The sequence below is a fragment of the Excalfactoria chinensis genome, chromosome 1 (genome assembly GCF_039878825.1).
Source record: "Excalfactoria chinensis isolate bCotChi1 chromosome 1, bCotChi1.hap2, whole genome shotgun sequence".
Lineage (NCBI taxonomy): Eukaryota > Metazoa > Chordata > Aves > Galliformes > Phasianidae > Excalfactoria > Excalfactoria chinensis.
Window position 1 is genome coordinate 173,447,115 of NC_092825.1, and position 13,264 is coordinate 173,460,378.

Genomic DNA, 13,264 nt, shown 5'->3' on the forward strand with positions numbered 1-13,264 from the left:
TACCTGTTTCTGATACAACATCACTGCTGACTTCAATAACTAAAAGCTGGTCCTCGGATTATGACCTCACAAGACCAGGGAGCTTCCAAGTGTCCTTCCCTGTGGGGAGGTGTTCGGTCAGCACATGAGGCCCTCTGTTCCCCTCAGGAGGGAGTTGCCTATGACAGTTACTCTTCTTTTGTTCCCACAATTCACTCAATGGGCGAGCCGGCTTTATTATTTCTCAACTGTATAAACAGATAACGTTGGTCTCCTATGCATTAATACGAAATTCTTTACATTATTAACATAATAAATAACATTTACTCAGCTGTGCGAGCACAAAACGAATTGCGCTACTACCAAAATAGATCTCTCATTAAAGCACATATTTCAAGTTAAAAGCAAGATGCCAGGACCAAATAGCACGACTTGGCATTTGCAATTTAAAACACATCTCCGTCCCTTACCACCCAAAGCTATGGACAAAAAGGGATATTAACCCCATATCCTATAGCCTTTTCATCAAGTATGAGCTCTGGAGAAATATTTCACCCTTCAGAATGAAAGCAATTCCATCATTAAAGCAAAATGATTTGTCAAATCACTTCTGCACCCTTAAGCATCCATCGCCATTAATGCTGACTAATGGAACGTGCAGAACTAGGAAAGCTTTTTGAGGAGAGCTACGGAAAAACCCTTCTGAAGGAGTTTACCTGTCCTCCCTTTTACAATCGCAGTTCGAATAATGGCAGGTAGGCACACCACAGAACAGACAGAAGCCCTCAAGGCTGCTGTTTTCAAGATGCATCTGAAGAAGCCTCCCGAAGCACAGGAGTTCCACAACAGTGGGATATTCACAGTGGCATTTCACACAAGCCAGCCCACATAAACAGTGCTGTATGGAGAGCTGACCGAGGAAAGGGAGGGACTGCTGCAATCCTGACACAAAGGGAAATGGTAAAAACCCACATTTAGATCCAGTGGCCAGACACCTTAAACATGGAGCGAGTTTTAGATTAGACCACACAATCACCCACAGATGGAGGAATTAAGGACCTCCATTTCAAACCCACACTTAGCATACAATGGTCTCTCACATGGCAAGAATGGCAGCTGCTTTATACCCAGAACATGACTGGGATGGTTTCAAAAGCATCTCCTGCACAACAGTCAGTAGTCCCAGCTGATATCATCCTTCTGTAGCGATGTCTGTATACTCTGCATGTCTCTCAACAGCTGAAGGTTTTTACGGCTCTTCTCCCCAGGTTTCACTTTGATGGGACCAGCATCCTTTCCTTTGGTGGTTACTGTCGTTGTTACTTTAACCTCGCTCACAGGGAACTTGCTGCCTTTCTTGTGTTTAGCAGAAGCCTTCTTGGACTTGCATTCCCTTTTCAGTCTCTCTAGCTGAAAGGAAAGCCCAAATGAGAACATCAATCACTACCGTTGCTTTGGTTTAAGTTCTGCAGTTCTTCCACTCAACTGAGAAATTCCACCCCTCAGCTCGACCAGTTACACAAACAGATGCTTCTGCACTGCCCTGAGTGAGAAACGTTTTATTTTCCTTACGTGGCATTGCTATATTCACATCTTCAGAGCAGTGCTCAGCTTACAGTCTGAACTACAGGGTTCACTCTTTAAAAATCAAGCAGTCAATTGCGGTTTTAGGGGGACTGAACCGTGGACATAAAAGTGTTGATTTGTCACCGTTAAAATCCAGCAATTAAAAAACAGACAAAAGATTTCCCACATACGCACGTCTGATCTTAGCAACTACGTCACTGCCAGGGATGGAGCTTTAGGGAGAACGCCAAGGCACCACTGAGACACAGAGCTGGTATCCACACACAGCCCTACAAATCACAGCCATGCTCAGAGTTGGCACAAAGCTTATGGCAACCAGACAGCCCAAGGTGCAGACACACACACACCACTAACTGTAAAACAAGAGTATCCTCAGCTACCCCAGGTCAGGTAGAGGTCATTTCCCCACCTGATTTATAACAGCAAGAAGTGTCAGTGAAAGCCCATGGGAATCAGCTGAGGTTAGCAGAAGTTTACAGTTTTCTCCAATGCAAATAAATAGCATCACACGAGGCCACGTGCAGCTGGTTGTCACTACGGCCCTCATGCAAAACAGTTGGTGTAGTTCACCACAGCTGTTATGTATGTTGGGTGTGAGAGTGGGACTGATCCAAACATGCAGCAACCCGATGCGCCAGGAGGCACGGCCAGAAATACCTCCCAGACTGACACTGGGGGCCCAGCATCTCTCCCATTCCATTCCCACTCTATATGCTCAACTTGCACAGTGCTCACCCAGCTTACAGCGTGTTTACAGACTTGCTACCGTACTGTAGGTGATCTTTCCCCTGTTTTGCAGATGAGAGAAGTATAAAATGTAATGCAACATCAGATGCAAAGCTGTGCCCAGGGCAGAACCAAGAGCAGGCAAATGGGTAACATGGTAAGGGAGAAAGCATCCTCCTACAGGAAGACTGGAATAGAAAGACAGAGGCATGCAGACTGACTTTGGGGTGTGAAGCTACAGCTAGGCACTGTGCTCTAATACTTATCTCTGCTTCACACTGCGGTTACTATGTTAGAATAAACAATACAGGAACATAAATAAATAAAGATAGGACCTTTGCAGAAGTCTGATCACAGACAAGTAACTCACCTGCAGCCAATGCCTTCGGACTTTACTGATCTGGTCTGCTTTCGCCTCCATCTTTCCCACTAGTGTCTCCAGTTCCCTCTCCAGATCTTCCCTTACTGCAATGGTTGGAGCTTCCTGGACAAGCTTAGACAGCTGCTGGTGATCACTAACATAAAATATAGGCAGATCAAAGCTTGCAATAGACTCAGTGCTGGCGTACACAGCCATAGTAGCAGCAGCCTAACAAATTCAGCATGCCACAGCAAACCAGTAAGAACACTTTTGGTAGTGAGTAGCTTCATTAAGTTTGCATATCCTGGCAGCAGGCTGCTGCAATGTGAAGTTATCAATAACCAACAACTTCTACATCCACATTTAAAATGAAATGAAAGACCCCGTAAGGAAAAGAACTCGGCACTTGTTCAGTTACTACTTTATAAACTTGCTTCTACTGCTGTTGTGCTGGCAGACAATTCATAGCCTGTTAGCCAGGATGAGCAAGAGAGCTAATAGTCAAGCTGTATTCCAATGGAACATTTGTTCACTGCATTGGGGGCTGTTACCACACTTCCCCCCAACCCCTCAGAAACATGATCCTGCTGCACATAAACACACGTACAGAGTCCCAGCTGATTACCAGAGTCAATCTGTAGCTGCAGTGAGAAGGGAAAATCTCTGCAGCTACAACTAGATTACACACCATAGACTTCCCAACACAAATGCTTCCCCCAGCAAAACTTTCCATCCATGCATCCATAGTCTGCAGCGTTAAATATATCGAACTTACAAACTCATCTGCCCAAACTCATCCTGTAAAGTCAGCAGAACTTCTGAGAGCTCTTCCTGCGATGAAGAACAGTCCTTGGGCAGAGGTGCCTTTCTGCTTCTGCTGGCAGGACGACCCGCACTGATGGGCTTTGCTAGAGGAGCATCATTCACCACGCGACTGTTGCACAAAGCTTTTGTGTGATGTTTCATGAGGTGTAGGACGTGTTGTACGTTGGCACCAACTGAATGGCTGGGGCTGGTAGACTAGAAGGAAAATACCTCTTTTAAGTGACATTGTCATCAAGCTCCTCATCTTAGTGAAAAACATAAATGAGAATTTATTTGCTGCCAATGTATTTTTTTTCTTTGAGTGGATATGCATAACAGGAATAGCCTGACCAGCAAGCGGCACAAAAGGCCCGTGTTAGGAAATACCAGATCAACAAGCTTTTTTTGAAGATAAAAGAGCCCAAGAAAACAAGATCTGACCACTGGGTGTCAGGAGTGCACCACGCCAAAGCCATTTAAGGAGCTGCAGCTACTGAGCATTAAGCTTTGGAATTCGGCAGCTCACCTTCCCAGCTACAAAGGGTACATCACCCAGACACAGTCTGTAATGGGGCTGCGCAGTGAGGTGGCTTGTAAGAGAGCATTTCTGAAAGGAAAGAAGAGAGAAATGTTTATCAAAGACGACACTGCAGCAAACCCGCCGTGCCTCAGCTTTCTGATAAGAGGCAGCCAACTTTCAGACTGCATGCACATGTTTATTCCACTTTCAGTACCCACCCTTCTCTTCCCCATTACCTTCTCTGTCTGCTTAGTTTTCTTCCTGGGTTTCCTTGCTTTTGGAGAAAGCAGTGGTGATGCTGCTTGTATCAACATTCTGTTGGCTTCCAGGCCTGTCTGAAGCTGCAATTAAGGGAATGAGGGAAATGATTAAAATCATAGAACAGATTATCGGAGAGGAGGTGCTCAGATTGGCAACAGAGCATCTTTTAAAACACAAGCTCTCTGAAATCAAGGGCTGCAAGTGTGTAGGATGCTCCTGCAGCCTAATCTAAACACCAGATAAGAACGTTTCCTTCCACAACACTTCTCATCATTAATCCCAGTAAGTTAAAGAATGAATTGTACTGAGTAACTCCCGTGTAGGCAGGTATCAAAACAGCTGCTGTGTTTTATAGTTAATAAAACAGTAAGGAATTGCAGTGACCAGCCCTCCTCCATTGATTTTGTTGCATATACGCTCTGCTGCTTCTTCTTCTTATGGCTTTAGAAATCATCTCTCAAGCGATCACAAAACATTTATGATTGACTTGAGCTTACCGCTTACTGGAGAGGTCACAGAGCCTGCCATGTTACCAAATTACTTATTCAACACACAACTGATGAGTACGTAATGACCACAGAAGAAGGCCAGTGTCATCCCTTACAGACTCACAGCCTCTTTTTTTGCCTCCTTATGCAGCGTTCCTAGTTACAGTTATAAAGGGAACACATTTCTTAACCAACTGATCTATTTAAAGCAGAGATCTTCATTCATCCTCAGCTACAAATTAGTCTGAATTACTTTTCCAACCAGCTTCTCTTATTGAAAAAAAATAAAGCTTAAGTGCACAGATGCTGTGAGCAAAAGGTCTCCAAGGCACTCAGAACATCAGGTGAGAGGATGGGATGAAGGCTACACCTGCATTCAGTACGTAGAAGACCTAACCAGCAAATGTAGTCGAGATCTGATAAATCAGGAAGAGCTCCTTACAGTGCAGAGCAGCACAACAGAATTCTCCTGCTGTTACCTCAGCTGCTTTTTCCTGGACAAGCTTCCTCGCGTGCTCTTCCTCCTGAAGTTTCTGTTCCAGCTCTTTCATTTTTTTCTAGTCAAAGTTGAACGAAAACAAAAGCATTACTAGCAAAGCAAATTCTGTCTTTATGAAGCTCACAATACCCAGAGGTTCAGCAGATGTTTAGCAGCTCAACTTGCAACGTTACAACTTCAGAACTAAAAATCACTGAAGCAATGTCACCTATACAGGCATAAATACAACAGAGCAGTAGTTATGCTTTAGTTAGAAATCATTTTTCTCCTTTTACTTCCAGAATTGGCATTTGAATTCAAGTTGCAGCCTACAGGAAGAGTAATTTATGAGGTCGAACTCTGAGATGAGGGGTTTTTTTGGCCATGCAGTCACTTTCTTATTGAAGATTAGAATGGAAAGGCAACTTAACATCACCCACCCATGACAGCGTGTCAGTTGTTGATTCCCAGATGGACAGCTGCACAAAGATTGCTGTTTAACTTGCTGCGTATGACAGCTTTAATATACAAATGCTGAAGCAAACCTTCTGTTTGAACTGAAGACTGACAGGAAGCCAAACCAATGCTTTGGCACAGAAAAGGACCAAGCATTCACTCAGTCATTTTAGCTGGAGGGTATAGCTCAAGTTGTGCAGCAAGAACGTGTCTCGCTACATCTTCAGTGACAGAACCACTGTGGAAATTCAGTGATATTCCCAAAGCATTTTCTTTCCTTTCCTGCAATTGAATAGTATTCTGAAACCCCCCTTCCAAGCTCTCAGAATGGTCACATCCCATAAGCAATGCAGAATCCTGGTCTATCACCAAGAGGTAAGCAGCCAACAGCCCGGCTAGTGGTAACACAGACCTTCCCTGACCACATTTCCCACTGCATAAAGTAACATGGCTGCAGGTTGGCACCAAGCTGATAAAAATGCTCTGCTCAGTCACTGCCAACCATTACAACAAAATCACCATGAAAAAAAAATAGGAGTTATTTTAACACATTTTTGATCATTTTCTAAGTGAAATTTCATGTGACCACCACGTACACGTGACCAATGAACTAAGTCTCAAATGAGAGCTCAAAGATACAGGATGCCTTCATTTCCTAGTAGCTGGCTGCTAGGACAAACACCCAACCAGGTCTACCAGGCAGAAAACATCTCTGGTGTGAAGACAGCTCCATCTCTGAGCTTCAGTGCCCTGCGAATCAGCATTTGCTTGGCAGCTGAGAAGCCAGCACGTGCATGGCTTCAGCAGGGCAGCTGCTGCTTCTCACCACCTGGCAATTAGGGGAGATAAGAAAAGCAGGAGGGGTAGGGCAGCACACAGCCACAACAGGAAGCTCATCGCTTCTGCTGTTCGCAGAACAGTGCTTTGGTTTTGTCTCATGGTTAGCATTAAGACTAGCAGCAACAATTCTTCAAAGCATACGACATGCACATATATTCAAATTATAGATGATAAGCAGAAAAGCAGAGCCCTTGCCACGCTCACAGAGAACAGCCTCCATTATCAGACACAGGCGTGATCAGATCCTCTCAGTCAGCTGTCCAGGCACTGCAGGACTACCATTACACTGTTCTTATACTATACACTTGGGAGCTGCACGCTCTGATGAGATCACCACATGAATGTGAATCTCAGCATCTCCTTTTTACATCTTCATGTGGCTTGAAGGCAATACTGAGTAACAGCTCTACGATTAAAGAGCACACACACAACCTCTGTTCAGAGTCTGGTAACACTTGCACAGCAAGGTTAAAGCAGGAACACGGTTGACAAACAGAAGCAGTCCAAGCTGCTGATCTGAAAGCAACCCGTAACAGCAAAAGGATCACAAAAGAAAATGACCTTCAGAACTAAACCCAGATTTCTTGCAGTTCCAAGAACTGATTATTGTGTGAGTTTAGTATCTTTGATCTGAGAGAAATACCTGTATTTAATGCTGGAATTCTGTTCGGCAGCCAGTCCCAAGACAACAAATAACGCAGCCCCACCAAACCTCAGCTGCTCCCAGTCCCACAATTGGTAAAAGTTCATTAGAAGCAATTCCTCATGCTGAACCTTTTATTTCAAACCCGACTCAGAAGGAACCTACACAGGAACAATACATTCAGGCAAAACCGCCTGGAAGATGCTCATAGTTTGGCCCAGTAAAGAATACAGTTCTTTTTATCCTATAAAAGGAGCTCACCACAACGGGGTGTCAAGATGTTGGCCAACTTCTTACAGCTGCCTTGGGACAGAGATTCTGAGGAAGAGCTGCGCTGTCTAAAGGCCCTGCAGCAGATCATCTAGCTGAAGATTCTACCCTATAGTGCCTTTCCAGGAGTATATATCAGCACCTGGTAAGGGCTGCGTGCAGGTGGCAAGTTGACTGTTTTGTTGGAGGCCAGAACTATTCCCAGCACCACCTTCCAACAACACACTGCCTGCTCTTAAAGGGGGGAGAAAACCAGCAGGTGGAAGCCTCTTCCTCTTTAAAGCCTTCTGTAGGTTTCATACTTCAGAGTCCTGTGGTGTCTCTCCAGCAGAAGAAAGGATGAGGATTGGATTTCAGAAGCCAGAAGCACAGATGGTACACAGAAAGAGATGTGAACAAACATGGCCGTGCTGAACTTTTAAAAGCTATTGGTTCAAATTGTATCCTGAAAAAGCAGATTAAACGCATTGAGAGCCAGCCAGGGCTGGAGGGCAGGCAATGCCAGACTGCAGAATTCTGCCCACTAAATAATTGCATTTAAGGCAAAGGGCAAGTGGCAACTAAAAAAAAAGAACTAACAAACCCAAACCAACTGAAAACAGAACCAACAAAAAGCCAGTCACGCTACTACACCCTCAAGTCAAATCAGCTAACATCCAGTAGAATGCAAGGTACAACAGATATGGTTAAGTCTAAACAAAACTCCAACTGCTGTAGGGTGCAATGATCTACATCCTGACTGACCACGTAGACTTCCATCTTTATAAAGATCTTCAGCTGTACTTTTTTCTCTATAGGACATTACATCACTCAGCTCTGTTATTGTCATATAGCTACAAAGTGCTGCATACAGTAAGCAAGATTTATCTGTTCCGGCACACACAACAGACCTCTGCCATGGACTGCATTGTAGTAAGCCTGGTGTACTCCTTCTCCAACAAATCCAGCTTCTCCAGTTTTGACTGAACACGCGATTGATCAAGCCGTTCTCTCTCCAATGAATCCTTGAAGGAGAAGTAAAAAGGCAAATGATTATAAGCACAGTAAAACAAGCACATATATAGAATCAGAGAATTACTCAGGTTGGAAAAGACCTTAAAGATCATCAAGTCCAACCACAGCCTAACCATAGTACCCTAACTCTAACAACCCTCTGCTAAATCCTGTCTCTGAGCACTTAACTACCCTTTCTGTAAAGAAGTGTTTCCTCATGTCCAACCTAAACTTGCCCAGGCACAATTTGAAACCATTTCCCCTCGTCCTGTCACTTGTCACCAGTGAGAAGAGACTTGCCACGCTCTCATTGTAAGAACCTCTCAGATACCTGAAGAGAGCGATAAGGTCTCCCCTCAGCCTCCTCTTCCTCAGACTAAACAGCCCCAGCTTCCTTAGCCTCTCCTTGTAGGGCTGATTCTCCAAGCCCTTCACAAGCCTCGCTGCCCTTCTCTGGACCTGCTCCAGAAACTCCATGTCCTTCTTGTGCTGAGGTGCCCAAAACTGAACACAGAACTCAAGATGAGGCCTCACCAATGCCAAGTACAGGGTAGGATGACTTCCTTAGTCCTGCTCACCACACCATTCTTGATACAAGCCAAGATGCCATTGGCCTTCTTGGCCACCTGTGCACACTGCTGGCTCACATTCAAGCCAACTGTCCATTAACACACCAAGATCCCTTTTCATCAAGCAGCTTTCCAGCCACACCTCTCCAGGCCTGTAGAGTTGCCTGGGGTTGTTGCGACCAAAATGCAGGACCCAACACTTGGCCCTATTGAAACTCATGTTGTTAACCTTGGCCTTATATCTGCAACACAAGGAAGGACTAAAAAAGAACTACTTTATCTATCCAACGTTAAGTGGTGCTACAACTAAGGAGCAAACAGGCATTGCCACAGCTGGGAACTCCACCCATGCTGGAAATCTCACACCAAGCCAGAATCAGATAAGAATTCTGCAGCCTCCCCTCCTTTCAAACCAAATATGACAAAAATAAAATATTATTCCTCAGCAATTAGAGGCAATTTTCTTTATTTGAATCCTTCAGTAAACGTTTAATAGTCTGAAATAGGGGAGCCACAGAAGCTAATGAACAGAGAGTCCTGGGTGATCCACACACCCACAAAAGAGAGTTTAAGTTCATTTCTGATACAGGGCAAATCCCACAATAACCAGTGATAGGAAAAATAATCCACCATCATTTCTTTTAATTAGTTCTTTTCCTGATAAAATCTCAATAGATTCGAAAACCAAAGACAAAAGGGAAGGTTTGTCCATTAACAGTCAGTTAATATACTCCAAGGCATATGGATGAGCTAAGGCAAGTGAGAATAACTTGCTGGTGCATAACACAGTAATACCAGAGCCTTTGGTATTGCCATAGAGATGTACATGGGTAAAAAAATCAAATACCAGGGTCCTAACAATACTGAAAATTAAATAGGGAAATTATTCACACCTAAGTATATAAAGGCCAGCTCAAACAGACCTCCACGCCTGAAGGCATTAACTCTAAAATGTCATGACACAGTTGATACGATTATGGTTTTTTGCCCATTCAAACCTGAGAACACACCTGCTTCTCCAAGAGCTGCGTCTTCTCCCTTTCCGCATGCTGGATCATTTTCCTCATGTAGTCCAGCTGTTTCTCTAACAGGCCGTACCGAGACTCAGCAGCTGCCAGCTGAGAAGCCAGTTCTGCAAGTAACAGAAGGCCAAAAAGTGAGATTAAGGGCTGCTTGTTGGGGTTGTTTTTTTGACATCTTTAAAACACTTAAACAAGCAAAGAAAGGCTCATCTAATACTCAGATGAAGCCAAATCAACTCTTACACACACGCAAACCCCCCCAGAACAAAGTTAGCTTTTAAATCAACAAAACTCCATGCTTCACAACCAAGTAGAGACTGAACAAAGTCAGCTGAAAGTCTCACGCACTGACAAAGCCCAGACTTCATCCACATCAGCATTCAGCGTTACCTACAGCAACCAACCTTGATTCTTCTTTGACACTTCAGTTCTGTCGCGCTCTCGGTGCCTCATTTGCTCACTCAGTACTTTCTTGTAACCTGCTGTTTCTCTGCTGAGGTGTCTGACGTTCTCCTCTGCCTGAAGCCGTTCCAACTCCAGCCGACGGATTTTCTCCTGAAGATTCCTCAGAGCAGAAAATATTGCTGTAATTGAGCGAGTATCTTTTGTTAGTTGCTTTGATAAGCACGGTTTGAGTTTGATGTTACCTTGAAAAGTTTGCTACATAAGAAAGCCAGCGCTCCTCCCCACCAGCCACGACTGCCTCCATGAATGAAACTCCCATTGCTCAGCAGGAGCCAGGTAAATATTCTGTAGATAAAGTGCAAACTGTGCACCTTCTGACTCAGCAACTGGGAATTATAAGTGACAGCTGAACAACTAAAGCAGTGGCAACTTCTCTGCTTCTGTTCTATGATGCCTCCACAAGTGCATGAAGAAAAAATTCCTATTAATGACCACAGAATAAAGATCAGATAAGAGATGCTTATCTCTCCAAGAAGCAGCTAACCTGTCATACCTCTGCTATAGCTGTTATACCTCTCATGCCTATAACACACGTACCCTCTCTGTGCTAACCAACTTCCCCACTTTCTGTTCCCTTCCCTACTCCAACAACTGCTTAAAGCCCTTCTATACTCATCACAGAAAAGAAGCAGCTGTAACATAACTCTCATCACCTTGCCTTCAGACCACCTGCTGGTAACATGATGTCTGTATTGTCTGTATTGTTTCATTCTGCAAAGGGAACCATAAACATAAGCCTCTTTCCCTACAAAGTCCTACTGAAGTATAACATGAGAAAGCCAGCAAAGGCAGCTGATAGGGCAAATGTACCTGTGATTCATGTTAGCCTGCTACATGAAACGGGCAGATCTGGAGCTATAAGCAGCTGTTACATAATCCCACTGGCTAAATTAAAACCCGTGTATTTGCAATAACAAAAAGCAAAGCAGATCAGTGAAGCAATTTTAGCAATGAATGGATAAAGGTGGAAACCTACAGTGCGCCAAGTATTACTCCGAACAAAGAAACAGCCAAGAAACAGTTACTTTGTACCAGCCTTCCTAATTAGAGTATTAAAGCAACCACCTACGCTGGAATAAACACACCACAGGAGCCCAAATCAAAACAAGCAGAATTTACTGCAGAATTTACTAAGATATTTGATAAATTGCCTGCTTGATCTTATTATTTCCTAGATGCATTCCTATTTACATATATATATATATATATATATTTAATTAATGCATTTTATAAACCCTATCCCTTTATACAAAGGATGTCCTCCCCTACCTGCACTTGTTGCAGAGCTGCAGGCTATTTGCTTCAGAAGTGTTGGAGGGAAAACCTCACATATCAAGACCTCGGTGGTATCACAATACAAAACACCACCTACAGAAACACACCTGCAACGCTTACAAGCGAGCTCCTCGCTGCACATCCTGTTTTTGTGCCATACGGGTCCTGCAGTTGAGCCAGCAGCACTCTCAAACTGCCTGCATTGCGCATGTCAGATCATACATTATTACATTTCACCTAACAGATCATTACCATCCAGATCTCTAAACTCCAACACGAACTGCAATGCCGGAACAGCTACTTGAGCCTATTGTGACTTTGTTTTCATAGAGTAACTTAAGGTCTGTTCGAAATCTCACTCCCTTTTCCCTGCCTAGGGAAGAAAGCAGCAGATCCATCACAGCCTCTGTGCAGTGCCAATCTCCAGGTGGTGTTGTCTCAAAGAGCTTGTTGTGACCAGCAGTTCACATGGAAGGGACACATGGTTGGAAGGAACCCCAAGGATCACCACATTCCAACCCCGTCACAAGCAGGGCCACCATTCTCCATATCCAATACTAGACCAGGCTGCCCAGGGCCCCATCCAACCTGGCTCTGGGCAGCCTGCTCTGGTGGCTGGTGTCCCTGCACATAACAGGGGGGTTGAACCTGGATGATCACTGAGGTCCTATTCAACCCAGGCCGTTCTGATTGTACAGCTGTAGGTCGTTACCTTTGCTGTTACTCTCCGGATAAGGCACCACGGGTTTCTGAGGGGAGCGCAGCAGATCGGAATTGATGAAGGGCTTGTGCTTCGGGTAATCCAGGTAGGAAGCTGCAGAGAGTCCGTCCGCGGCCGATGCAGACTTCGGAGTTTTGCACAGATCACTCTGAGAACAAAACAGAACCGTTATGGCACGAGGGATAATAAAGTAACCCGAGCGCAGCGCCCAGCCCAGCCCCATTCTGCACAGCGTCCCGGCGGTCTCACCGTGCGCTGCTGCCCTCCAGCCGCCGCCATGTTGGATCAGGTACGGCCTCTGCAGGCAGCAACGGTGCCGCGCGCTCTTGTCACGTGACGCTTGAGTGGCGGGGCGGCTCGCCAATGAAAAAGGAGGGGCGTAAGCGAGCACCGCCCCCGAACGCGCGCCGCGTAGCGTCACGCATTCACATTTGAATGACGAGTCGGTCATCCAATAAAAAAGAAAAACAAACCTTCTCAGCCAATCGAGGGATAGGAGTCAGGCGAAGGGGCGTGGCCTCTCTCCACCAATCGCGTGAGCCGAGAGAACGAAACCGGGAGGAGCGAGAGGCCGCGGGATTTGTGCGCGGCACGTGAAGAGTCTGCGCACGCGCGGCGGGCAGAGAGCGGAAGAGGACGGTCTTTGTCAAAGTGAGCCCCCGAACGCCGGCCAATCAGAAAGCAAGGATCTCCCGGGCGGGACCAACCAGCGCCGCGACCCGCGGGCCATCCAATCGGCGAGCAGCGCAGGGCGGCGAGTCCGCGTCCGGATTGGCGGTTCCGAGCAGCGCGGGGGCGGCGATTGG

General features: G+C 45.4%; 1 protein-coding gene across 1 annotated transcript; it reads right to left on the reverse strand.

The window, feature by feature from the left end:
• Window positions 1-183: 183 nt before the first annotated feature.
• CEP57 (centrosomal protein 57) lies at window positions 184-12,836 on the reverse strand. The gene is made up of 11 exons (XM_072326784.1): window positions 12,708-12,836; window positions 12,450-12,606; window positions 10,402-10,581; window positions 9,986-10,107; window positions 8,304-8,417; window positions 5,206-5,283; window positions 4,214-4,318; window positions 3,984-4,064; window positions 3,429-3,673; window positions 2,663-2,807; window positions 184-1,389 (listed from the first exon to the last, which is right to left on the reverse strand). The coding sequence occupies exons 1-11, from the start codon at window positions 12,735-12,737 to the stop codon at window positions 1,153-1,155; spliced, it is 1,494 nt and encodes a 497-aa protein (XP_072182885.1). The 5' UTR covers window positions 12,738-12,836; the 3' UTR covers window positions 184-1,152.
• Between the last annotated feature and the right edge of the window lie 428 nt (window positions 12,837-13,264).